Source organism: Carcharhinus amblyrhynchos, chromosome 25 (genome assembly GCF_965287045.1).
Source record: "Carcharhinus amblyrhynchos chromosome 25, sCarAmb.v2.hapA, whole genome shotgun sequence".
Lineage (NCBI taxonomy): Eukaryota > Metazoa > Chordata > Chondrichthyes > Carcharhiniformes > Carcharhinidae > Carcharhinus > Carcharhinus amblyrhynchos.
Window position 1 is genome coordinate 32287757 of NC_137348.1, and position 27959 is coordinate 32315715.

The 27959-nt window shown below is 41.8% G+C and overlaps 1 protein-coding gene across 5 annotated transcripts in view; it reads right to left on the bottom strand.

The window, feature by feature from the left end:
- Positions 1-27959, bottom strand: part of astn2 (astrotactin 2) — a 1598826-nt gene that overhangs the window by 1062035 nt on the left and 508832 nt on the right. For all 5 annotated transcript variants that reach the window (XM_080212454.1, XM_080212453.1, XM_080212456.1 and 2 more), the window contains one exon: positions 19784-19936. In XM_080212454.1, the coding sequence (XP_080068580.1) occupies positions 19784-19936 (153 nt within the window). The remainder of the gene's footprint in view (positions 1-19783; positions 19937-27959) is intronic.

Below are 27959 nucleotides of genomic sequence, written 5' to 3' on the forward strand. Positions count from 1 at the left end.
GTGCATTGCAACATTATGTCAACATTTTCTGGTAGGTCTCTTTCAATCACCAAGTTTAAAGCTAAGGTCATGAATGTAGCCCAATCCATTACACAAACCATCCACTGAATCTGTCTACACTTCCTGCCGCCTTGGAAAAGCAGCCAGCATAATTAAGGACTCCACACACCCCGGACATTCTCTCTTCCACCTTTATCTTATGCAGCAATCTTCGGTGAGGCACCTTGTCAAATGCCTTCTGGAAATCCAGATACACATCCACGAGTTCATCTTTGTCCACTGCACACGTAATGTTCTCAAAGAATTCCACCAAATTAGTCAAACAAATTAGGGAATTATAGGCCGGTTAGTTTAACGTCTGTTGTAGGTAAAATGTTAGAATCCGTCATCAAGGAGGAAATAGCGTGGCATCTTGAGAGGAATTGCTTGATAGAGCAGGCGCAGCACGGTTTCGTTAAAGGGAAGTCGTGTCTGACAAATTTACTGGAGTTCTATGAGGATGTGTCTAGGCGGTGGATAGAGGAGAGCCGGTGGATGTGGTCTTTCTTGATTTTCAGAAGGCGTTTGACAAGGTACCTCACAAGAGGTTATTGCAGAAGGTCAGGGGACATGGAGTTGGGGGTAGGGTGTTAGCATGGATAGAGGATTGGTTGTCAAATAGGAGGCAGAGAGTAGGGGTCAATGGGTGCTATTCGGATTTGCGGTTGGTGACGAGTGGAGTGCCCCAGGCGTCGGTGCTGGGGCTTCAGCTATTTACCATTTATGTAGATGATCTGGAGGAGGGAACCGAGGGTATGGTGTCGAAATTTGCTGATGACACCAAGATTGGTGGAACGGCAAATTGTGCGGAGGGTGTGGAGAGTCTACAGAAGGATCTAGATAGGCTGGGCGAATGGGCCAGGAACTGGCAAATGGAATTTAATGTTGGCAAGTGCGCGGTGGTCCACTTTGGTAGGAATAATGGTAGGAAGGATTATTACTTACGTGGCGAAAAACTGCAGCAGGCGACGGTGCAGAGGGACCTCGGGTTCCTTGTGCACGAGTCGCAAAAACCCAGCTTGCAGGTGCAGCTGGTGGTCAGGAAGGCAAATGGGATGCTGGCCTTCATAGCGAGGGGGATTGAATATAAAAGTAGGGAGGTCTTGCTGCGGCTGTATAGGGCATTGGTGAGGCCGCAGCTGGAGTACTGTGTGCAGTTCTGGGCGCCGTACTTACGCAAGGATATTTTGGCCTTGGAGGGAGTGCAGAGGAGGTTTACTAGGCTGATGCCGGAGATGAGGGGGTTGAGCTATGAGGAGAGGCTGAATAAACTAGGCTTGTACTCGTTAGAGTTTAGAAGAATGAGGGGAGATCTCATTGAGACGTATAAGATGATGAATGGGTTGGATAGGATGGAGGTGGAGAGACTCTTCCCGCTCAGAAAGGACAGTAGGACTAGGGGGCACAGCCTCAAGATAAAGGAGGGGGGGCGGTTTAGAACGGAGTTGAGGAAGAACTTCTTCACTCAAAGGGTGGTGAATGTCTGGAATTCTCTGCCCGTTGAAGTGGTGGAGGCTACCTCGCTAAATATTTTTAAGACGCGGGTTGATGGGTTTTTGATAAGAGAGGGGATTAAGGGTTATGGGGAGAGGGCGGGAATGTGGAACTGAGCCACGACAGATCAGCCATGATCTTATTGAATGGCGGGGCAGGTTCGAAGGGCTAGATGGCCTACTCCTGCTCCTATTTCTTATGTTCAAACATGACTGTCCCTTCATGAACCCATGCTGCGTCTTACTCATGGGACAATTTATATCCTAACGTCTCACTAATTCTTCCTTGATGATAGATTCAAGCACTTTCCCTACGACAGAAGTTTAGCCAACTAGCCCATAGTTACCCACCTTGTGTCTACCTCCTTTTTTAAACAGTAGAGCCACATTTGCTGTTTTCCAATCTGTGGGAACCACCCCAGAGTCCAACAAATTTTGTAAAAATTTGGTAAATTACCACTAATTCATTTGCTATTTCTCCCGCCATCTCTTTTTGTACCCTGGGATGCATTCCATCAGGACCAGGAGACTTGTCAACCTTTAGCCCCATTAACTTGCCCACACTACCTCTTTCGTGATAATGATAGTTTCTAGTCCCTCGCCTGCCATAGCCTTCCTGTCATCAATTTTTGGCATGTTATGTGTGTCTTCCACTGTGAAGACCGACACAAAATACCTGTTCAATGCCTCAGCCATTTTCTCATTTCCAGTTATTGCATCCCTCTAAAGGACCAGTGTTTACTTTGGAAGATACTCTTTTCCATTTTATGTATTTATAAAAATTTTTGCGAACTGTTTTTACATTCTGAGCTAGTTTACTCTCATAATCCATCTTACTTTTCTTTATAGATTTTTTCATGGCTTTCTATTGGCCTTTAAAGTTTTCCAATCCTCTAGGTTCCCACTAATCTTTGCCACTTTGTGTCATTGGAATAGTGTCTAGAGTGAAACATCTGATCCTCACAGTAATGCCTAATATAGAAAATTGTTGGGGTTAGTCTGGTTTCATAATATATTTTGGGGTTTCTGATCTGGTGCCCTGAAAATGACAAGTCCATTGTTCAAATTGTTTGCCCTCTTCACTGATGGTTTCCAAGAAAATCTGATTTTGCACCATGGCATCATGGTTTGCACTGCTGCTTCTTAGCGCCAGGGACTCAGATTCAACTCCCTGCCTGTGTCTGGGCAGGTCTCCTCTGAGTGTTCCAGTTTCCTCTCTCAGTCTTAAAGACTTGCTGGTTAGGTGCATTGACCGTGTTAAATTCACCCAAACAGGTGCTGGAACATGGCAACTAGGGGATTTTTACAGTAACTTCATTGCAGTGTTAATGCAAGCCTACTTGCATTAACACTATCCAAAGATGTGTGGGTTAGGTTGATTGGCCATGCTAAGAAATTGCCCCTTCATGTCTAGGGATGTGCAGGTTAGAGGGATTAGTGGATATAATATGTCAGGATATGGGGGTAGGGTCTGGGTGAGATTGTGTTTGGTGCAGACTCGATGGGCCAAAGGACCTCTTTCCACACTGTAGGGTTCTATTCTATTCTATTCTGCTTGTGACTGAAATAAATGACCTTTCAAATGTCTGATTTTCTTTCATAAAACCTCCATCAACCAAGTCCTGAACTACATACAGCACAGGTAAAAACTTAGTGGACCAATTTATTTCACTATTGAAGGGTAGTATATTCAACAATCAAATGTCCCTCTTTCATACCAAAGGTTCAAGCCAATATCCAGCAGCTATAAGAGGACTTACCTTAATTAATTTGAAACATACTGGAAACAAATGGCTATTCTTTGTTTTCCACCCCAATGATTTTCAGGAAATCGCACACACATCGCCCAATCGGCTTCACCAGCATTTCTTCAGATTTATACCACAGGATGTGTATATTTTCTGATCAATAAACCCTCATCAGATGGCCAATATTTAGAAATCATAGAATCCCTACAGTGCAGAAGGAGGCCATTCAGCCCATCGAGTCTGCACTGATCATAATCCCACCCAGGCCCTATCCCTGTAGCCCCATGTATTTACCTTGCCAATCTCCCTGACACTAAGGGACAATTTGCCAGGGCCAATCAACCTAGCCTGCATATCTCGGGGAGATGATGGCCTCGTGGTATTATCGCTAGACTACTAATCCAGAAACTCAGCTAATATTCAGGTTTGAATCCCACCATTTGAATTCAATTTTAAAAAATCCAGAATTAAGAATCTACCGATGACCATTGTTAATTGTTGGAAAAACCAATCTGATTCATTATTTCCTTTAGGGAAGGAAATCTGCGTCCTTACTTGGTTTGGCCTACATGTAATGCTGGAGCCACAGCAATGTGGTTGACTCTTAGCTGCCCTCCAAACAAGGGAGACTAGGGGTGGGTATTAAATGCTGGTTAGGCAGTGACACCCATGTCCCACGAATGAGTAAAAAAATCTTTGGACTGTAAAAGGAAACGGGAGCACCTGGAGAAAACTCACATGGATACAAGGGGAATGTCCAAACTCCACACAGACGGTGGCCCAAACTGAGAATTGAACCTGGGTCTGGCACTGTGAAGCAGCAGTAGTACTCAATGATAGAATGATTAATAAAACCTTTGGGTTCAAAGACTGAACCATTTACTCTGCTTTAACTTTATTTAGCTGTGGAAATGAGTTCTGACAGATATTCAGATTACTTCAACCCCCAAATTGAAAATTCTCTCTTTCTTGTTTCCAGCTAATGGCAGCTATCATTATAATGTTGGAAAATGTAATAAATGCAGTGCAATATCAGAGATGCCAGCATTGCCCACACCATTCAGCTGAAGGTTAATTGGCCTGACAGACCTCAGTACTTGGCAAGCCAGTGATTCACAACAGGATATAATGGAATCTCATACTTCTTGACAAGCGTGTAATACTGAAAAAAATTGGATGGTTATCTTGCCGCTGACACATGAATATGGGATAAGAGACCATCCCGATTATATATCTGACCGAAGCTTTATTTAAAAGTTGTTACAAGCTTCTCTGTCATTCAAAAATAGCCTAGTTGCGTGTTTTCATATTTAGGCCAATTCATCAGCCACTTTTAATTGTGATAAGACCTTCAAAAGAAAGATCGAGAGTGGGCCGTTCAGCCCTTCAATAAGATTATGGCTAATCTCACACGCACTCAGTCTACTTTCCTGCCTCATCTCTGTAACCCTTAATTCCCCTACTGATTCATTCCTCTATCTTGTCTTTTTGTTTTGCCTGATGTTGGATTTGTCGCAGAGATGGCTCAGCCACTTCTGTATTGTGTGATTGCATCATAAAATATTCATCAATTATTGTATTTGCAGTCAGGATATTCAAGACTTTGCTGACATAAATTGTCAATCAAAGGCAACATCGTAAATTTTGTCATGGCCATGGACGAAGGGGATTAAATGGCTCATCTATATTCCATCTGCTTGGTTAGGTCACAACAAAGATTTAAATTTACTTTTCGTAAGGATATGCCGTTACTGAATCCAAATATATTTAATTATTTAAGCTGCAAGCACTAAGGAACCAATCAAACAAAAGGTTTCCTTGAGTGAAAGAAAGAGCACATTTATTCACCACTAGACCCAAGAAATCAATAATAAGAATGGAACATCAAGTATTCGGCACTCATATGGGCCCACACGCAAGCGAAATAATCACAGATAAGGGAAGTTAGAGTCCAATAAAAAAAATAGTGTTAAGTGTCCTCTGATTGTCCTTGAGGTGTAGATTTTAAATGTTGCAGTTAATTTGGATCATTTGGTTTCATGTATGCAGTCAGATGCAGACAATATTGCAATTACAAGATTTTGGTTCAGTCGTAGATTTCTAGTAATGTTGGCTTGTGAACCAGTTAATATACTTGTTTGAAAGAGAGAAAGGGGAAGAGGGGGCAGCAGCCCACTGTTTGATTTCTCTGCTGAAAGCTTCCTTATAATTTCCCTGCAGTGACTGTAGGCTGGCTTGAAATACTTCACCCATTGTTTATTTTGGGAGTCTGTCTGTGGCAGCCATTGTTTCAATGTCCAGTACATTGTGGTTTAATGCTTCTTTGTTAGACAGTGACAAGTTTTACTGGGTCTCTGAATTTCAGGAAATGTCTCTCTCTCTCTCGTCACACTCCGTGGAATGTGATTTGTTTGTTTTCACCTTCACCTTGGAAGGTGGCTTTGCATCTCTTCTGTCTCACTTCAAAATTTCTAGATCTCCAATCTTTTGAAATTTTCAAAAACAAAGGAATATAAATCTCATGACAATGTGAATCCAATGGGTTTGAGACATACTGCATCTCCAGGGCTAATTTAAAGCCTAACGATAGTGCGTTTAACACGCTTTTAATCTTCATCTGAACTTATTAATCTTGTACTTCTCTAGAGATCTTTTGCAACAAATGCTAAAATGTGTGGGCGTGAACAGTTGGCCTCCAACTCTCCAAATGCCTTGCAAGGTTATTTATTCTCGTGTTCACAGTCTGAGGATTCGGGGTAGACCATTTAGGACGGAGAAGAGGAGACATTTCTTCACCCAAAGAGTGGTGACGTATGGAATTCATTATCACAAGTAGTTGTTGATGCCAAAACATTGAATGTATTCAAGGGGCAGCTAGATGTAGCACTTCTGGTGAATGCGATCAAAGGTTATGGGGAGAAAGCAGGATTAGGTATTGAGTTGGATGATCAGCCGTGATTGTGATGAATGGCAGAGCAGGCTTGAAGGGCCAAATGGCCTCCTCCTGCTCCTATCTTCTATGTTTCTATATTTATTCTATGCGTCTTTTTTAAGAAGGGTAGGAAGGTGTTGGCACAAGGACCACAGAAAGACACTACAATATTGAACAAGTCAACAGTTATTGTTAAATTAAGGGATAAGAGGTCTGTTGAAAATGATTGTTAAAATTCACATTATTATTTTCCATGGATTTTAATTACATGAATTCAGATTATACCCAGTAGATTCATCTTCCAATAAATTAGTCAAATAATATTGAACGACAAACTTGAGTATTATAATATTTTTAGTCTCATTGTGCTAACACAGAATAGCCACAAAGTCTGCTGGGATAGGCAAAACACTAATTTTAAGAACATCTCACTCTGCGTTCATCTTACCATGAGGTCAACAAGAGAGGGCAATTTTCTATGATGACTGATACTGTCTCATTACCATATCACAATTGAAATTAATTCCTTTTCTACACCTTCTCCCAAGTCTCCGGCAGAAAACACTGTAATATTTCAGTCCTCTGTGTGATTTCCCAGGCTTTACTGAGCTGCAGGAGTAAGGATATAATGTTGGAATTGTATAACACACTGGTGAGGCCACAGCTGGAGTATTGTTTGTGGTTCTGGTCATGCAATTGAAGACGAACGTAATTACTCTGGAGAGTGCAGAGAAGGTTTACAAGAATGTTTCCAGGAATAGCAAAGTGTAGCTATGAGCAGAGATTGAATAGGCTGGCATTATTTTCCTTGCCTTCCTTCAGTAAGAGAAATCAAATTCCAGAGTGATCCAGATATTCTGGTACATAAATCACAAAAAGCTAGTAGACAGATCCAACAAGTAGCTAAGGCAGATTGGTCTTTATTGCAAAGGGTTTGGAGTTTAAAAAGAGGGAGGTTTGCAAAGGGTGTTGGTGAGGCCTCACCTGGAACACAGCACACAATTTTGGTCCCCTAACCTGAAAAGCGTTCAAGTAACATGAGAGTCAATCCAAAGGCTAATACTTGGAATGAGAGGGTTATCCTATCAAGAGTATTCAGTGCAGACCCGATGGGCTGAGCGGCCTCCTCCTGCACTGTAGGGTTTCTATGAAGAGAGACTAAGTAACCTGGAAGGCAGGGACATTTCCCACGTTTGTTCTTTTACTTGCTGCCACCATATAACATTTTTGGTCTCTTGGTGCGAGCTAAGTCTGCAGAGTCTAAAGGAGTATTTAGAGGGTGCGCTGAGGGAGGTAAGGCATTAACTTTAAGAAGAAACATTGGCCGGAGAACTCCGGCCATTCAGGCCAGCTCGATTCTCTGGTTCTGTCAGTCGCGCACCCCCGCCCTTGGGTTTCCTGGTGGCATGTGGTATTGACAATGAGAAATCCCATCGACAGTGGCAGGATCAGAAAACCTCACTGCCATTGAATGGCACACCACCAAGAAACAGACAGCTTGAGGCCAGAGAATCCCATTCATCAAACTGCAGCTTCATCTGGCCACGAGGTCTATAAGAGAGCAAGGTCATGAGATGGTACCTCCTTCCATGATTACATATATTATGTCTTGTTTGATCATCTCACTTCTATATTCTTCTATGCTTGGTTACCAGAAAAGTACATTCCCTCGCTCATTGCATGCACCCCAAAATTAGATATTCATAACAAAATCATTGTACAATGATTTGATTGTCACACGTATTATTATGCAGTGAGAAGTATTGTTTCTTGCACGCTATACAGACAAAGCACACTGTGCATAGAGAAGGAAACGAGAGAGTGCAGAATGTAGTGTTACAGTCATAGCTAGGGTGCAGAGAAAGATAAACTTAATGCAAGGTAAGTCCACTCAAGAGCCTGACAGCAGCAGGGAAGAAGCTGTTCTTGTGTTCGTTGGTATGTGACCTCAGACTTTTATATCTTTTTCCCAATAGAAGGCAGCACAAGAGAGAATAAGGTGGGCAATGAGTGTTTAACTTGTGTGAAACCACAACGCATGTCCAATCCATCTTTTCCGCCGTTGTCAATGCAGCTGCCATCTTAAAATGTGTGAATTGTACCTGAACCATTCAGCTTCCCATCGACTGTTCCAACCATCCATTAACTTGTGAGAAGACATCTTGAATCGTGTGGATAAAAAATCTTCCCTTAGTTGTGACCATCCTCAAGAATAACAATCCCAACAGATTTAAAGTATTGCATCAAATAGGTGTGGTGGCACAGTGGTTAGCACTGCCGCTTCACAGCGCCAGGGACTTGGGTTTGATTCTCGGCCTTGGGCGACTGTGTGTGGAGTTTGCATATTCTTCCCATGTCTGCGTGGGTTTTCTCCGGATGCTCTGGTTTCCTCCCACAGTCCAAAGATGTGCGGGTTAGATTGATTGGCCGTGATAAATTGCCCCTTAATGTCAGGGGTATTAGGAGGGTAAATGCGCGGGGTTATGGGGATAGGACAGGACCTTGGTGGGATTGTTGTTGGTGCAGGCTCGATGGGCCAAACTGCCTCCATCTGCACTGTAGATTCTATATATGAAACTACTGGCAAAGTAGTTTTGCATTACTCAGGGCATGAGAGTCTCTGAGCTTGAACTCAAAGCTTCATCAGCAAAAATTTTTACAAAGGCAATCAGAAATAACCAAAAATGGATGACACTCAGTATTCCAAATTGGTTATTCCTGTGGCTGCCATGTGGAAACGACAATGCAAAATAACTGAAAACGTAACAGCTCTTCTGCACGAGCGTGTTCAGATTTTATATCTGCTTTTGTGTAGCAAAATAGTAAAACATTTTTGAGAAGACTTTGCAATGCAACATTTCTGGCAAAAAAATGATGGTTTTTCTTTGAGTGTTGATAAGGTAAAGAGAAAAATCCTTCACACATTAAGTTAAAGTTTATTTATTAGTTGCAAGTAGGTTTTCATTCATAGTAATGATGTTGTACATACACTTCATATTCAAATATTCTACAAGCTGAGGGATGCCTCAAAGTTAAATCCAAACTCGTCTCAAACATATATTTCACTCCGAAGAGGCAAAGATTTCCATCATGTGTTAGATGTAACAAATTCAGAAATTCATCGTTGACTAACCTGAATAAGGTAAATCCAACTCTGCCTTTCACATCAAAGCTTATTTTACCAATCCTGTAATTGTACAGGAAAACACTTCTAAAAATCCATCTATGGACTTGGAATGACTTTGATTCTCAAAAGTTTTCCAGGTTAGGTAAGAAACTGAAAAATAATTTGACAAATCTCAATCTTAACAACAGACAGCTTGAGGTAAACCGAAGTAGACAGATAGGCCAGAACTCTATCATCTTGTCTGCCATGGGATTGGCAGTAGGTGAAGATCCAACAGCGGAAATCTTTCCTGACCTGGAGCAGGAATTTCTGATCTTGCACGAGTGAGGCTGTAACATCCCACTCATAGATTTTGTTCTGTGTCTAAAATTGTATTACGTTTGAGAAGATTTAAGTCAGGTTCCAATTCAACAACAATAAATTACACTTATATAGTACCTTTCATGAAAATAAGTGTCAGGTGCCTCTCAGGTGCATTATAAATCCAAATGTGACATCAAGCCACAGAAGGGTCAGGTAGCAAAAAGCTTGGTCAAACTGTTAGGTTTTAAGGATTGTCAGAAGGAGACGAGGCAAATCCAGTCCTTGGGGCCTCCGCAACTTAAGGTTCACCCAACAATGTGGAATAAGTACAATTAGGAATGCACAAGGAGTGAGAATTAGAGGAGCACAGATATCTTAGGTGTCTGTGAGATTGAGGAGATTACACAGATAAGGAGCAGCAAGTCCAAGGAGGAACTGAAAAACAAGGGGCAGAATTTTATCTTCCCCATCGTATCGGGCAATGGGACCCTATGTGAGAACCTCTCTGGCTATGTCAAGGGCATCCTGAAACCCATTGTACAAAGAACCCCCAGCTTTTGTCGTGACACTACAGATTTCCTACAGAAACTCAGTGCACATGGAGCAGTTGAACCAGGGACACGTCTCGTTACAATGGATGTCTTGGCGCTCTACACCAACATCCCCCACAATGATGGCATTGCTGCAACTGCCTCAGTACTCAACGCCAACAACTGCCAGTTTCCAGATGCAATTTTACAACTCATCCACTTCATCCTGGACCAATGTCTTCACCTTCAACAACCAGTTTTTCATCCAGACACACGGAACAGCCACGGGGACCAAATTCGCACCTCAATATGCCAACATCTTCATATGAGAAGACCAGAGAAGTGGCCCTCATTCTGGTCCAAACAGGCAGCAAAATGAGATGACCACCATGAAATGCCGTGACCCGGGATCGAGTTGGAAGAGATTAGTCAGTAAAATTTTGAGTGCTCTGCGGGTTTTTTTTTGTACAAATTTCCACTTTTTGGCATTAAATGAAATAGCTTCAGTGCTGTTGCCCTTGTTCCCACCAGGTTATGGCTGGTCGGCTTCAGAGAACTCCCAACTGCTGTCCGCACCACCTGGAAAATCTCAGGAGATCCGAAGGCAAGCTCTGAATGAGCTGACTCATGATCTCAAGCCATCCAATGAGTGAAGCAGGCAACTTGGCTTTCCCGCCAGTCCCCCCACTCTCCCTTTGTCCTTGGGAATATCATCAGAATCAGGAAGCGAGGTGGCAGACCAGTACACAGAGTCAGCACGCCATTTTGCTTGCCCTCACACCTCCATATGGCCCAAGACTGCAAATGGTCAGGGAACAGAGAGCACCAATTGCAAAGGAGCAAAGTTTGTAAGGGGGACGGAAGACGATAATAGCTTCAGTCTTCTCAACATTTAGATGGAGGAAGTTACCAAACTGGATTTCAGAGAAAGAGTCTGGTAAAGTAGAAATGATGGAGAAAGATGTGGTCAGCATTCATACAGAATCTTTCTGAATGATATTGTTGTTGGGCAGCATGTAGATGACAAATACATGAAAGCCATAGGCAGACCCTTTGGGAGACTCCAGGGATAACAGTTCGGGAGAGAAAAAAGGCGCTATTGCAGGTGATTCTCTGATTATGACTGAGTCAGTAAGAATGGCATCAGTCAACTGCAGCCATACCCAGCTGGATGACAGGAAGCATATATGTATATGTATATCTATATCTATCTATCTCATATAGACCTATCCAACCAAGTCATATAGATAGATGGATCTATTTATCCATGTCATATATATCTATGTATATGAGATGGAGATATACCCATATATATCTCACATATAAAGATCACCGTGTGATATATTATTATATATATGTGAAAGAAAGTCTTGCATTTGTGTAACATCTTTCAGGAATTCACAAAGCACTTTGCTTGCAATAGATTCTGAAGCCACATAACCCTTGCATGTTGGCAAAGTGCGAGCCATTAAATATACAATAGGATCTCAGAAACATTAATGAGGTAAATGACCAACTCTTCAATTTCTGCTGGTATTGGCTGAGAATGAACTCACTGGATAAGTCCTCAGTTCAATGTCTGTGCCAAAGGACAGTCTTCAAAGTGACGCAACACAAGATTGTCAGCTTAACTACCGAACTGGGAATTGAGTGATCACCTTCTGACCCACTGACAATGGTGCGAGCACTGGGTTAGACAAATATATCAGTACAGTCTTGGCAAAGACAGTGATTGACCTTTCAAGACACTTGAACAACCTTTGAGATTGATTTCGGGGAATGCAATTTTACAGCTATGTTTATCTGTTCTATCAATGGGTTAAGGCCCTGTCACTAGAGCTTTGATAGAAACCTCATTCAAATGGGGTTCAGCATATCCCAGACGCCGAGCTGGCTGACATTGTTGATGCGAACGGAGATTATTGAGCAAGCTAGGGATAGGAACATGATTTGCAAAGTCTTCTTGATAACTCAGTCTTGTGGACTTTTTTGAAAATTATTTTTTCGGCTTTGGAGAGGGGACAGAAAAGATTTACCGGCATGTTGCTTGGTATGGAGGGCATTCACTATGAGGAGTGGATAGAGAACCTTTGGTTTGCTCTGACTGGAGCGGAGGTTGAGGGACGACCTGATAGAAGTCTACAAGATTATGAGGGGCATGGACAGAGTGGATAGTCAGAAACTTTTTCCCAGGGTGGCAAAAGCCAATAACGAGGGGGCACAGTGAGGGGCATGGTTTAAAGGAGATGTACGAGGCAAGTTTTGTACACAAAGGGTGGAACTCGCTGCCGGGGGAGGTAGTGGAAGCAGATACGATAGTGACTTTTAAGACATCTCAGGACAAATACATGAATAGAATGGAAATAGAAGGAATGATTCCCAGAAGGATAGGGAGTTTAGTTCAGACAGGCAGCCTGGTGGGTGCAGGCTTGGAGACCCTCTGGGCCTGTCCCTGTGCTGTAACTTCCTTTGTTCTTCTGCTATTTCCACTAATGTTTCAAGCTAGGGAGAAGGGTGGGTTTATCAGCTTCCAGGCACCAGCTAAAGTGTGGGGAGGAGGACAAGAGTTTGCCCCACAGGTCGTCATGTAGAGGGATGGTGATCTTCAGATGGCACACAGCAACCTCAAACAATGGGCTGGGACTTTGGGCAGAATCAGAATGTACGAAGGATTATCTTCCTCATCGGCAGACATGAGGCTGGAGTTCCATCTCCGCAGGTGGGTGAATGTTCGTCAAGTCTGACGATTTAATATTGTTTGAGAGAAAAGAAACAGGAATCGGATCCAATCCGCCATTTAGTAAGATCATGGCTGATCTTCTGTCTCAACACCACCTTCCTGCACCATCTCCATAACCTTTAAAATCCTGTGTGTGTAAAATCTATTGATGCCCGTCTTGAACATATCCAGCGACTGAACAGCCACAGTTCTGAGACAGAGGCTGGAATTCTCCAGCTGTCCATGCTGGCAGGATTCTCTGCTCGGGCCAGCAGCAGCACAATCCCTGCCATGGGTTTTTGCAGCAAACGGCTGGTGGTGGGATCTCTCCCACCAAGAGAGACCATGAGGGGACGCCAGAGAATTCTGAAGACCCGCAACCTCAACTGACTCTATACAGTCAACCGCTTTTTCTGAGATTGTGACTACTTGTTATTCACTAGCCAAGGGAAACATCTTGCCTACATTTAACCTGCTATGGCCCTGACGAACTTACTACAATGCAAGACTGCACTTTCCTCTTGTGAAATAGAGCCTTTTTTTAAAAAAAAATCGGGCAGTGCCTCTCTCGTATTTTTGTGTTTTGTTATTCTGCTATCTGCGTGGACAGAAATATTTTGCTACTTTTTGTAGAATGAAAAGGCGGCTTTTAGGTCTGCCATTTCTGTACGACTCTGAGGTATTTAGCATGGCGAGTTCGGCCGGTTCAAGTTGCAAAAGGTATAGTTACAAGGAACAATACAGCACACAAACAGGTCTTTTGGCCATCTAATCCTGTGCCAATCATGATGCCGTAACTAAACTAGAAAAAAACTTTCTGCCCTTACTTGGTCCGTATCCCTCTATTCCCTCCTTATTCATTTACTCATCCAGGTGCCTCTTAAATGTTGTTACTGCGCCTGCTTCCACCACCTCCTCTGGCAGCACTCTCAAGGCACCCAACACTCTCCTTTAAACTCTCTCCCTCTCACCTTGAACCTGTGCCCCCTTGTAATTAACATTTCCACCCTTGGAAAAAGCCTCTGACTATCCACCTTGTCTGTGCCCCTCATAATTTTTTGAGCTCTATCAGGTCCCCCCTCAGCCTCTGTCTTTCCAGAGGAAACAATCTGCGTTTATTCAACTTCTCCTCACAGCCAACGCACTCGAGACTAGGCAACATCCTGATGGAATTTCTTTGCAGTTCTGGTGTAGCTGAAATTTAGCATGAAGGGTATTGAGCAGTTCTTTGGTGCCAATCATCAAGAAAGAAGTTTCTGATCAAAGAATCAACAGAGAATATTGCGAAAGGCACAAAACCTTGTTGTAATTTAGTGACTAAATTCTATTTTGTTAATGAGTGGGAATTGTGTTTATTTGAAGTTCTTTCAAAGTTCTTTGCAATGCCCTGAAAGATCTCAAAAAAGAAAGAATGTCTCAATACTCAAGGAGAGAATGACAGAACCAAATTACCTTTTGAGATTATAGCAAAAGAATTCATACAGTCCAGGCAGGGATGAAGTGCATGAACAGAGTGCTTTCAAGGTATTAATGCTTAAACACCTTTCAACATTCTTGTAACTGCTGTTAGATCTTGAAGTGAGAATAGTTTTTGTTCATTTGTTTTCCCCAAGAAGAAAGCTACTGAATATTGCAACAAATCAGTATACGTATCTAGTCCATCTTTTTTCATAGCAATGGGCTGACAGTAGATGTCAATATATATGTAGGCACAAAAAAGAAAAGCGACGTACAGTGAAATTCATACCAGTTTGCAGATTGATTTATGCAAGTACTCTTCAAATTGGTGAATTCTTAGAATTGTGCAACAGGGAAGAGACTCATCTCTGTTTGATGATCATTCTTTCCATCAAACACAAATGAATGAATTTCCAATACACCTTCCCCTTGCTTTTGAAGGTTTCACTTGCAGCACTGTTTGAAGTTGTTACATCCAAGATTGATGATGGAGCTAGTGTTATAAAGCAGGGGTTGATCCCCCTGTGAGAACTAAACACCAAAAACACCCAAAGAGGAGTATCCCACCCCATAATCTGTACAAAGTGTGTGTGAAGTGGTGCGACCTGCTCTTCAATTTCTAATGGTTAAATATAAACCAAATCCTGATATTCACTCCAAAATCAACATGTAACAATTTATCTAACAGAGAGCAAATTAACTAAATTACAAATAAATCCCTTCTAACTATTAGCTATTCTCAAATAAAAGATTCTTATGGGATACTGTCCAAGTAAACACAATTCCCACTCATTAACAAAATAGAATTTAGTCACTAAATTACAACAAGGTTTTGTGCCTTTCGTAATGTTCTCTGTTGATTCTTCAATCAAACTTCTTTCTTCTTTAGTACCTTTCCTATCTAGCTGGTGCTTTCTCTGAGACATAGACGAACCTATGAGAGTCAGCAATTCTCTCTCTCTTTCTCTGGACACGAAGAGTGGGGGGTGGGGTGGGGGGTGGAAAGAAGAGAGAGAGAGGGGGAAGAGCTGAGAACTGTGACCTGTTAACTCTGGCAGATGCCAGTTGCTCTACCCTCTTTGTCCTACTGCCCCCTTCTTTTATATCTGTGAAGACATATCAATATTTTCCACAATAGCATTGTGGTTGTCAGAATCATCAGATTTAATTTTAATAGGTTTTTGGTATCGAAGTGCCTGATACAAATTGATTGGCTAAATTCAAAAAAGTCAAAAGTCTGTTGTCTTGGCAAAACTACTGTTTGGCCTTTGATGCAAATGTTTCACAGAAACATAGAACTTAAGAGCAGGATGAGGCCATTTGGCCCTTCGAGCCTGCTCTACCATTCATCACGATCATGGCTGATCATCCAACCGAACAGCCTAATCCTGCAGAAAATGCAGAGGCATGGGATTGAGGGTGATTTCATGGTTTGGATCAGAAATAAGATGACAGAGAGTAAAGGTTGATGGGAAGTGTTCATCCTGGAGTTCAGTTACTAGTGGTGTATTGCAAGGAACTGTTTTGGGGCCACTACTGTTGGTCATTTTTATAAATAACCTGGATGAGTGCGTAGAAGGATGGGTTAGTAAATTTGCGGATGGGGTTGAAGTTGGTGGAGTTGCAGACAGTGAGGAAGGATGTTGCAGATTACAGAGGGACATAGATAAGCTGCAGAGCTGGGCTGAGAGGTGGCAAATGGAGTTTAATGCAGACAAGTGTGAGGTGAATCACTTTGGAAGGAATAACAGGAATACAGAATGCTGGGCTAATGGTCAGATACTTGGTAGTGTGGATGAGCAGAGAGATCTCGGTGTCCATGTGCATAGATCGCTGAAAGCTGGCACCCAGGTCAATTGGGTTGTTAAGAAGGCCTACGATGTGTAAGCTATAATTGGTAGAGGGATTGAATTTCAAAGCCACAAGGTCTTATTATAGCTGTACAAAATTTTAGTGTGGCTGCACTTGGAGTATTGCGTACAGTTCTGGTCGCCGCATTATAGGAAGTGTGTGGAAGCATTGGAAAGGGTGCAGAGGAGATTTACCAGGATGTTTCCTGGTATGGTGGGAAGGTCTTATGAGGAAAGGCTGAGGGACTCGAGGCTGTTTTTGTTAGAGAGAAGAAGGTGAAGAGGTGGTGGAGGCATACGAGATGATCAGAGGATTAGATGGGGTGGACAGCGAGAGCCTGTTTCCTCAGATAGTGATGGCTAGCATAAGCTTCAAGTTGAGGGGTTATAGATGTAGGACAGATGTCAGAGGTAGGTTCTTTACACCGAGACTAATATGGACGTGGAATGCCCTGCCTGCAACAGTAGTGGACTCGCCAACATTAAGGGCATTTAAATGGTCATTGGGTAAATATACAGATGATATTGGAATAGTGTAGGTTAGATGGGCTTTAGATTGGATTTCACAGGTCAGTGCAACATTGAGGACCGATGGACCTGTACTGCACTTTAATGTTCTATGCTTTCTCCCCATAACCTTCAATCCCATTTGCTCCAAGTGCTATATCCAGTGCCTCTTGAATACATTCAATGTTTTGGCATCAACGACTTCCGATGGTAACGAATTCCACCGGCTCACCACTCTTTGGGTGAAGAAATGTCCCCTCATCCCTGTCCTAGATGGTCTACCTCAAAGGCTCAGACTGTGACCTCTGGCTCTGGACTCCCCCTACCAATGAGAACATCCTCCCTGCATCTATCCTGTGTAGTGTGCTTAGAATTTTATATATCTCTATGCAATCCCCCCTCATTGGTCTCAGCTCAAGCGAAAACAATCCTAACCTAGTCAATCTCTCCTCATGCATCAGTCCCACCATCCCTGGAATCAGCCTGGCAAATCTTCGCCGCACTCCCTCAAGAATATAAACATCGTTTTCCAGAAAATGAGACCAAAAGTACACATAATATTACAGGTCAATATTCAGTTGGGGCCTTTTATGTGCTTGCATTTTAAATTTCTAAGCACAGAAAAAGCACCACCTTTTAACAGGACCACACGATACACCCCCACCACACATCCCCCCCACCACACATCCCCCAACATTTACAATTTTACAAACACCAAATTCTAACTTCCGACCTCACTATCTACAATTAGTCTACCCAACTTCACAACGCTAGTTAACAGTTAGTCAGGATCCATAGTTTCAAGTTCTCTATCGCATTTACTTCACATTGTCTTTATCAGACTCTTTTGGACCATTATTTCTCCAATCAGAAATAGAAGTGTGTATGTAGCTATCATCCAAATGCAGCCAACCAACCATCTTATTTGAACTGAGAGATTAGTTGTGCCGGATTTCTCTCATTGTGCTGGTTTTTGATGTGCTTGTGTTATGAGGTTGTAGAGGGAGATATTCACTTTTGCAAAGGGAAACAAATCAGGGAGAAAACAATTGTGATTCCCTTACTTGCTCTCTGGCAGGCAAAACTTCACACTGAAAATGCAAACGTATAACTTCTAGCATGAAATGTCTCAGGCAAACAGGTTCCATCAAATTCCAAAAGTACATTTTTGTGTTGCTATGTTAAAGTTTATTTATTTGTGTTACAAGTAGGCTTACATTAACACTGCAATGAAGTTACAGTGAGAATCTTCTAGTTGTCACACTCCGGCACCTGTTTTGGTTACGCTGATGTGGATATGCCGGCGTTGGACTGGGGTAAACACAGTAAACACAGTGTTGTCAGACTTTTTACTGGGTTACACTGAGGCAGAATTTAAGCATGGCCAATGCAGCTAATCAGCACGTCTTTCAGACTGTGGGAGGAAACCGGAGCACCCAGAGGAAACCCACACAGACGGGGGAGAACTTGAAGGCTCTGTGCAGACAGTGACTCAAGGCGGGAATCGATTCCGGGTCCCTGGCGCTGTGAGGCAGCAGTGCTAACCACTGTGCCACCACGTGCAACAACTTTCTGATAATAATGGCCTTTATTTTCACCTTTAATTGTACTTTAAAGGTGGCTCTGGCAGAGATTCCCACCGCATGCAACAAAAAAGTCGGCAGTTCAACTGGGTGGTCCTCAAGTTCGAAAAATACCATTCACCACATTAATGTCTAAAAATGAGCCAGACCCTCCTTCAAACTTCTAGTAGTAATCACTTCCAGCTTCCCTGTTCCACATTGTCACCAACTTGTGTGTGAAGTAATTAAAGCTCAAGTGACTGTTCCTCGTTTGCTTCGGAACTCAAGTCTATACCATTTAGTTACAGAATTTGTAACTGTGAAAAATAATTTGTTCGCATTCAATTAACTTATATCTCAGAATGTTATAAAATCCACATATCTGCCTTAAGCCATCTTAAGCCATCCGGTGCATGCATATCGAGGTTCTTTAATCTTGTCTGGTCTTTAATTAAGCAACAATCAAGTTGTCCTCCTCAAAATAGTGCAATCTATCCAGTACAAGATAAATCCTATTAAATTCAATAGGTTGGCATGAATAAGGAGCATGTTCTTCACAGATATGGAGATAACAAGCAGCCACAATTAATTTTTTCCTTCTCATTCTCAATTTTGTAAAAACTTTCATACATTTGAGGTCACACCCTTGAATCACCTTCAGTTGTGTTAAGAATGTTGACCTGGACACATATTCCTACACCTGAGGTATAAAGTCTATATCCTTGCATTGCCATATTGGGAAACCAACCAAAGGGTGGCTTATATACAAATTCACACAGGTTTGCCCATTTTATGAAGATCTACCTGCAGCATCCCAGCCCAGCAATGGCACAAACCATAAATTTAACTGCTTTGTCCTACCACATAGTTTTTGGCTCCCTTACCTGTGTGTCTAGCCCATCCTTTCTCTCATCCATGCTGATTCCACTGGGTGTGCACAATTTAGATATTTCTGCCCATACTCAATGCATCCATGTCAGTTAGCTCCAAGAAATAGCACTGATCTATAAAGTGCATCCATTTATAAAATTCTGCTTTGCAAAAATTAAGTTCAGTGTATTTATTGCAGACACGCACAGCCTGTTCAGAGTAAGGATTCCAGCATAGAAGGAGCGTGCAGGACAAAACCACCAAGCCCTTGCTGCAAAGCCTTGAAATTTTGCCCCCACCCCACAACTCCCCCATGTTTAAATTCAAAGTTTCTAGAAGAAATGTAATTCATACTGCGCAGAGAGTATACAGCCGAAATGTGCAGGAGAAAGATGGCGATGGGGGTTGGGGGTTTGGGGGGTTTCAGGGGTTGGGGGAGGGAGGGGTGAGGACTTGGATTCAGAAGAATCGCGAGCTTCTATAATATTTTTTATTTTTAAAAAAATTAGCAACTTGGATGGTTTGCTTGTCAGTACATGCACTCCACCACCACCAGTAGCACCACTTCCACCACCAAACCTACCATCACCTCTTCCCTTAAATGGAGATTCAGAAATATACCGAACAAGGTACTGTGTGTCCTACCTCGACTTTTATTCCTCCTTCCCTTCTTTCGTCCTGTGGATGTGCTGCGCGGCGCCTGCTGGAGGTGGGAGATCTCAATTGGCGTGTTTGTTCGAAAACTCTCCTTGAACTTCTGCATCAATGACTGTACTGTATCTTGAGTCACATCAGCGGCTACAATGTGTCAATTTTATCATTAAAAATGCGAAAATGTTACATCTGCAAGTTCTATTACTTGTCAGTCAAACTGCATAAAAGCACATTTTGTAATGCCAAAAACTACATTTAACTAATATATACTTTTCTTCAAATTAAGTGGCTCATAAAACAATCAAGACTGCTGTGTTTTTAAAAGATAAGGCAAAAAGACTTTGTTTCTGGGCTAATCTGTACCCAGTTGGTGTACTAGTCACGGTTCATTGTGTCATCAAATTAACGTGAGTAGATAAGGAAGGGAAAATATAACCAAAATGGTGTGTGCAAGGTAAATTTAGCATTGCTGTGTGGATCTTAAAATCAGGAACCGATTCAAATCCCATTCTGAAGTATTCAAATTCACCATGATTCTGGGGAGATCGGAGGGGATTCAGTCACTGGGTAGTTATCAGATGCTTATCTGAGTGGATCAGAGTACCCTAGACAAACCTTCAGCCTGGTTCCTTCCTCCACCCCTGCTTCCCACCTCCCAACCCACCCAGAATTAACTTCTGAAAAATGAATATTGTGTACTGGTAAGACTAAGAATTCTGCATTTATAATTACAGATTTATTTTACATGAAGAAAATATGATACGGATGGTACATTGTCATTGTAGTACACTTTTCACAGGATATGTACGAAAAGGAATGCACCTTATAATGTATAATATGGCTCGTGAGATAAAACTTTGAGCTCCTGAAACATGTACTGGATGATTTCACGCAAAATAAATCAGTAATCATGAAGGAAGTGTGATGACTTCAACCAGGTTAATGAGGTTGGAGCATGAACTACCTGATGAGCTTACATTTGTGACCAGGGAGCATGCGGTGTCCACGGGCGCAGTTGACGCCTTCTGCGCTCGTTGGGCCCCGCAGAGGCTGGGGTGTATTATCGACCCTGATGATCACCTTCTGAGTTAATGTTTTAAGTTTCCTTTTGACTGTGATTTTTGTTCGGGCTGTTCCCCATCCTTTTGGGGAGCTGCCTCTTTTAATTTGTCCTTCATTTAATTTGACTTAGTTTATTATGTTGGTACTTGGAAGAGGTACCTGATGAGTCCTAATTGATGGTTAAATCAGGGAGCCTCATGCTCCCTATTTAAAACAGGTGTATCAGACTCCCAGCCTGTATTTTGCTGGGAGCAACAGGAGAGCTGGCTGTGTACAGATGTATGGTGTAAATAAAGTAACATGGTGACAGACTTTCACCTCCGTGGAGTTATTACACTGGGCTAGATTAGATTATGTCTTTTTGATACTCTTTGCTGGTTTGCAGTTTTGGAATGGTCACATTTCAAATGTGCAAACTTGCAAAACTATTACATAAATAGAATGAGGAATATAATATAAATTTTTTGGAAAGACTGCAAGGGAAATTCTAAGGGAGCGATCTGTCCTGACATTCCCGCTGCAGACAGGTCGGAGAATTTGGCACCCGACCAAATCTCCATTCACTATGGCAGGATGGGAAAATCCCGCTGACGTGAATGTTGGCAAGATTCTGGCCGATATATTTTGTCAGCGTATGTGGATGTATATCAGTAGATTTTGGACCTGCATTATTGAAGCCAGTGTGTTTACTTAATAGACAAGCAACTTTCAAAGGCATTTTTTCATAAACTTTATATTTTCTAATTGATTTCAATCCACCATACGAAAAAGTTTCACCTGCACAGCAAACGATCACCCACACCGTTTATTTGAAGTTAAAGTTTGAATGTCATTATTTAAACTGATGAAGGATGTATTAATTTCAACTCACTTTACCTGGGCAACAGACTGAATGGCTGACTGACACCTCTGCACTGAACCTAGCCAAGGGTCATGGGTATATGGCACAGTTCCATCTATCTCCACTTTCTTTTTCTCTCATTGTTCAAATATCTTCCACTAGTATGTGACAATAAACAGAATTTGATTGATGGTGTAGATGTATTAATAACAGTGGCTAACAGTGCATTCAAACAGCCTCGCTGTTTGATGTCATTATTCCTATCTTGTTCTCAATTGATTGGATTTTGAGACCAACAGCATCAGAAGAACTGGCTTACAATGGAAACTTTATGATCAAATAACCACACAGATACAAGATAAAACCTGCCACTCGACGCAAATATCAGACGGTACACATTGCCTTTCGACACCATCCAGCAGTGGAGGGAGTGAATGTTTGTGGATGGGGTGTTAACTAAGCAAGCTGCTTCGTCTTGGAGAGTATCAAACATCTTCCGTGTTGTTGGAACTGCACTCATCCAATGAGAGGGAGAGTATTCCATCATTCTCTGTCGTCTTATGCTTTGCAGATTGCGGAAAGTCTTTAATGTTGGTGGCGAAGGGGGCAGGAACTGAGCTTGGAAATCTAGCTCACAGTGAAGAAATTGGGAAGTGACTTCATAAGGAGGTTGGCAGAAAGAGTGAACACATGACTGAGAAGGTTTGACACTGAAAAATGCGAGGATACACATTTTGGTGGAAAAAAAATGGAGAAAATAAATGTCAAATTATATAATTTTTAAGCTGAAGGGAATGGGGGTATTTATGCACAGATTTCTGAGGTATAAAGTTCAGAAATTTTGGTAACTATATCAGACACTACTGCAGACCCATTTGAAGCAATGTGTCCAATTCTGGGCACCATGCTTTTGGAAGGAAGAGTGAAAAGGGGAGTGACTAGAATGATTCCAAGGTGAGGGGTTATAGTAATGGAGACAGACTAGATAGACATGGATGTTCTCCTTAGTGTAGAAAAAGTCAGAGCTAATTTGAAGAAAGTGTTTAAAATCATCAAGGTTTGATCCATGTTGTGAACATGGAGCTCATAACTCTCATTATTTGAATATAATTTTTTAGTTTTCGGAATTAAGTGTTAAACTCAAGATAAATTGAAATCAGATTATTAATCCATCTAAATTTACTAATGATGCCAAACTAGGCGGCAAAGTAAGCTGCGAGGAGGATACAGAGGGGGCCTGTCAGAATTTGGTGAGACTGTGCAGGTTTGGCCTCCACGTTGAAGAAAGGATATATTTGCATTGGAAGCAATATAGCAAAGTTTCACTCAATTGATCCCTGGGATGAAGAGGTTGTCCTGTGACGGGAGGCTGAGTAAATTGGGCTTAAAACATTTGGAAGAACTAGGGGCGATCTCATGGAAACCTACAAAATTATGAAGGGGCTTGATAGAGTGGGTGCAGAGTTTATTTCTATTGGTCGGGATAAGGAGCTGATCATTTCGAACTGAGATGAGGAGAAATTTTGTAATGCGTTGGGTAGTGAATCTTTGATCATCTCTTCTCCCAAGGGTTGCGGATGCTCCGTTGTTGAATACATTTAAGGTGGGATAGACAGATTTTTTGGTCCGTCAGGGAATCATGAGTTACGAGGAGTGGGCAGGAAAACAGAGTTGGAAGTCCAAGATGGTACTGAATGGTGGAGCAGACTCACTGGGCCACGGGGTCTACTCCTGCTCCTTTCTCTTATCTTCTAATGATTAGGAAGCCAATTCACAAGCTCTAAACTAATACAAATCAAACAAGATTTGGTTCATTAGTTAGTAGCTAATCTATATTTATTTTAGAAGGTTAGAGATAGATGTGTAAAACCTAAATGATAGGTGACACATTTTTTGAGATTTTAATGAAGCCAGGAAACCTACTCTTACTTCAATTAAAGATTTAAATTATGTTGGAGTTGCCAGATGAAAATAAGTTAAAGGCAATTGGTCATCAAGGGATTTCCTTGATAAGGATGATAATTTTCAGAAAAGAGAAACATAAAACTTTATTAGGTATCTAAATTGTTCAAATGAACCAACACAATCGTTTGATTGCGAATGTAAAAAATAATTAATTTACATTTCTGTTTGCAACATCCTAAGTATGTCACATTGTCATGGAGTTGAGCTGTGAGCATTAAGATTGTCCTTCGTTTTAATTTATTTGGGTGCTTCTCACAGAAGGCTGTTGCAGCTTTGGCCTTGGTGTAGGCAGAAACTCACTGAACCATGGGAACAAAAAAAAGAAATAAATATTGATCAGACCTGCACCATAAACAGAGAAAATACTGACTTCATTATTTATCACAATGGAATGTGTGTGGGGCTTCAGCTTCGTTTGGAAGTTCACAAGGAGGAAGGAAGCTTGAAGATTTGCCTAGCTGAAAGCTAAAGGAAGAAACCTACTGTGGTCCTTAGAGAAAGGCAATTAGCTTAATGGCAGAAGGTAATCAGCCTGAACAATTAGCCTGGAAAGTGCTGTTCAGAAATTAGGGGAGCAGACTGACAAAAAGCAGTAAATGTCCATTCAAACTGAATTTTGGAGGGTTGTTAGGACCCTTTTCTTTGGACCCAGAAGAACTGAATTAACCTTCAAGATTCTTGTTATATATTGCTTAAGGGGACTTCTGAGTGGGAAGCAAAAGTCGAGTTGAGTTTTTGGCAGAAGTTGTTATAATGCTGGTTTAGTGATGCTTACATTATTTAATTGCTCTTCACACATTTGTTTGAAAGTGTGACATCTTGTGGGTATTGCTTTCAATTTATAATGGGGCAAAACCCAGGGAGTGTGGGTTGTAGCAGAAGATGAATGAATGAATGGAAAGGGTTAAACAGACAGCCTGACTGTAGTATCCATACTCAGGGCAGGCAGACACATGACAAAGTATAAATAACTACATCTCACAAAAACAGTCATAGCCCAGGTGAGATCGTTCCAAGGTTACAGCAACAAGAAGAGAATTGATATCACTTATCAAGGCTCCAAAAGGTCTAGAGGAGCCATTGTGTCTCTGGGAAACTAATCAAGTATTAAAGCTAAAGCACACAGGATCCGTATAACGTGATCAAAAATAGAACCGTAACCAATTTAAAGTAACAATCGAAATATAGCACTTTGTAACGTGAAAAAAGTATAAGAATCTCTAAGACCCAATGCTCAGTAGAGTAGCTCGGAAGCAAGCTGTAGTTACAGCCACAAGTTCTGCTCTCCCTCATGTACGTTAAATAAAGACGTTTTTCTTCTACACGGTCTCAGAAGACTCAGTTCGTTCATTCCCTCTTACAAGTTCATCACTTAGTATCCAGATTTCGCTTTAAACATTGATGGTCTCCACTGGGATTGTAATAATAGAGGAAATAAAAACTCTTTCTAAAGACTGAAGGGTCAATACTGAGAATCAAAAGCAACGGGAGGAAAAAAAATCTTTTTAAAGCAACGATCAGTTTAGATTTGGAATGCGCTGCCAGATTAGGTGAAGGATGGTTCTAATAAAATCTTTAAAAGGGAATTGGGTGTACACAGATGAGAAAAAATGTGGGGAAAGATTGGATGAGGGATTAACTGGAATGTCGAGTGACCTCTTTGAGTGCCCTACTGCGCTGTGATTCATAGTCCTCTCGCAGCAGGAATAGGGCCAAACATTGTGACAAGCTGTTCGTGCCTCCATTGACTTCAGATCCACCCCACCTCTTGATCATTCTCCAAACTAAAGAAAACCAAAATCATTCCAGACTATTGTGCAATGCATTTTCGTGGTCAGTCCAGGCAGACACTTTGAACCATTGTTTGACTCTTCATCCTTCCACGTACTGTAGATGTGGATATAAAAGTAAATGGGGTGAAAGATAAACCAATAAAGAAATCTCATAGAAACAGGATGAGATTTTCACAGCATCCCTACAGTGCAGGAGGCCATTCAGCCCCTTGAGCCTGCAATCCCATTCAGCCCTTTTGTAGAAAAATAGAAGATAGGAGCAGGAGGTGGCCATTTGGTCCCTTGAACCTGCTCCGCCATTCATCATGATCCTAGCTGATCATCCAACTCAATAGTTTCTCCCCATGAACTTTGATCCCATTCGCCCCGAGTGCCATATCTCGCCGCGTCTTGAATACATTCAATTATCTGTATTTAGCATGCTAATGTCCCTGACACCAAGAAGCAATAATTTAGCATGGCCAATCAGCCTAACCCACACTTTGGACTGTGGGAGGAAACTGGAGCACCTGGAGGAAACAGACACCAGGAGAATGTGCAAACTCCACACAGACAGTCACCCGAGGCCAGAATTGAACCCGGGTTTCTGGCGCTGAGAGGCAGCAGTGCTAAACACTGTGCCACCGTGCTGCCCACAAATCTACATTGTTGAAAAAGTCATATGGTGGCATCAACTGTAGAAAATCAATTTTTTGTGTTTCGCCATAAGTGTCACAATCGAAAATAGGTGTCAAGGAAACTGTTTAGTGCATGCCAGGGAAAAATATTCGCATCTAATTGTCAAGGTAATTACTTACGTACACTGTGGTAGGAACAGAAAGCAAAGGAGATATAAACTATAGATTAGTTTAGTTTTGTTTTAGTAATGTCACAAATAGGCTTATAAAAACATGCAGGGTGAATAATGCTCCTTTAATACAAACAGCTTTACTTCTTCCCACTAACTTCAAACTGGCAGTACACTGAGCACATCATTCATTCAAGAAGCAGGGAAAGCCTCCTGCAGCACGTGTAAGTGAATGAATTAATGAAGCATGAGGCAAAAGAGAAAAGGGACCTGGCTTGAACTGAGGTATTAGCCTGCTTTGTGCAAGCACGCTTCATATGAAACAACCCACAGTTGCTGGAACTAATTCCAGATGAGCTCATAGTAATAATTTTGCTACCATATCAAATCAATTTTCCATTGCTCAAAAACAACAAACTTGCAATGGCTCGAGAGAGAGAACAAAGGCCACCTCACATGGAGTCCCTACAGTGTATAAAGAGGCCATCCGTCCATCAATTTTGCACCAACTTTCCGACAGATCACTTTACCCAGGCCCTGCCCCCATAACCCCACATATTTATCCTGCTAATCCTCCTAATCTACATATCTTGGGATGCTCAGGTGCAAAGTAGCACAGCCAGTCCATCTCACTGCACACTTTTGGACTATGGGAGGAACCCTATGCAGACTACGCAGGGAAAATATACAAACCCCCCCCCCCACAGACAGTCACCCAAGGCTGGAATTGAACCTGGATCCCTAGCGCTGTAAGGCAGCAGTGCTAACCACTGTGCCGCCCTTCTGCTGTCTTCATTGCAGAGCTTTCTCCTTCCAAGGAAAGAAAGTGAGAAAAATCACAGTAACAGCCAAACCTGAAGTAAGTGCATTTTGTTATGAGACGCAACGAGGCTATGTCTTACTCCCGGAGGGGGAAAAGAAGCATTGCATTTAATCCAGCACTCTGGAGGAAAGGAGAATCATACAACTGTCTGAAAATTTATACTGTTATCTTGATCAGGCTAATTCTGACATGAGTAAAAACTGATGTGAATAAAAATACTTGGTCACCTTGACAGGTCAATAGACTTGGTTTCATTACTTATTAGCAACCTCTTTGCGAATTCCTTTCGCAAAGAGAACAAATCTGATTCACCCCAGATCTCAATCTACCATTAAAAGTGCCTCAAATACATGTTATTAGAATAATCCAACTTCTATTGTGTTTTTTATTGCAGTGCACCATGGAAAATAATTCAGCTTCAAGCTCAACACAAAGGCAGCAATTTGTTTTTTTCTTTTGGTAGGCCATAGGTAATATGAAAGGAGGTTTCAATCTACCAATTTCAATTGAACGCTGCCTAAATTAAGAGAAAAATTGGAAAAAAATTGCTGTCAAATCTTTCATGCTACTTTGAGGAAAATGAAAATGTCAGCCAGGCACATTTGGGGTGAGGGTAAGACTTTACTGAAGTGATGTTGTTGAGAGTGTTTCTTTAACCTTTGTCTCTTGCTTGTCACAGGCTACTTAAAGGTGCTAAAACGTTGACCAACTTTTTTCTCCCACTTTCTACCCGTTGTCACATGTTATAGTTAAAAATAAACACTTCAGTGTTATAAAACGGCCATGCAAGGTGAGGTGATAAGTAACTGAATATGCAGGAGACTTTTAAAAAAAAACTAATGAGACAAATTCCTTTCAGACATTACAAATCAAGCACTGAATATAACATTGTCACA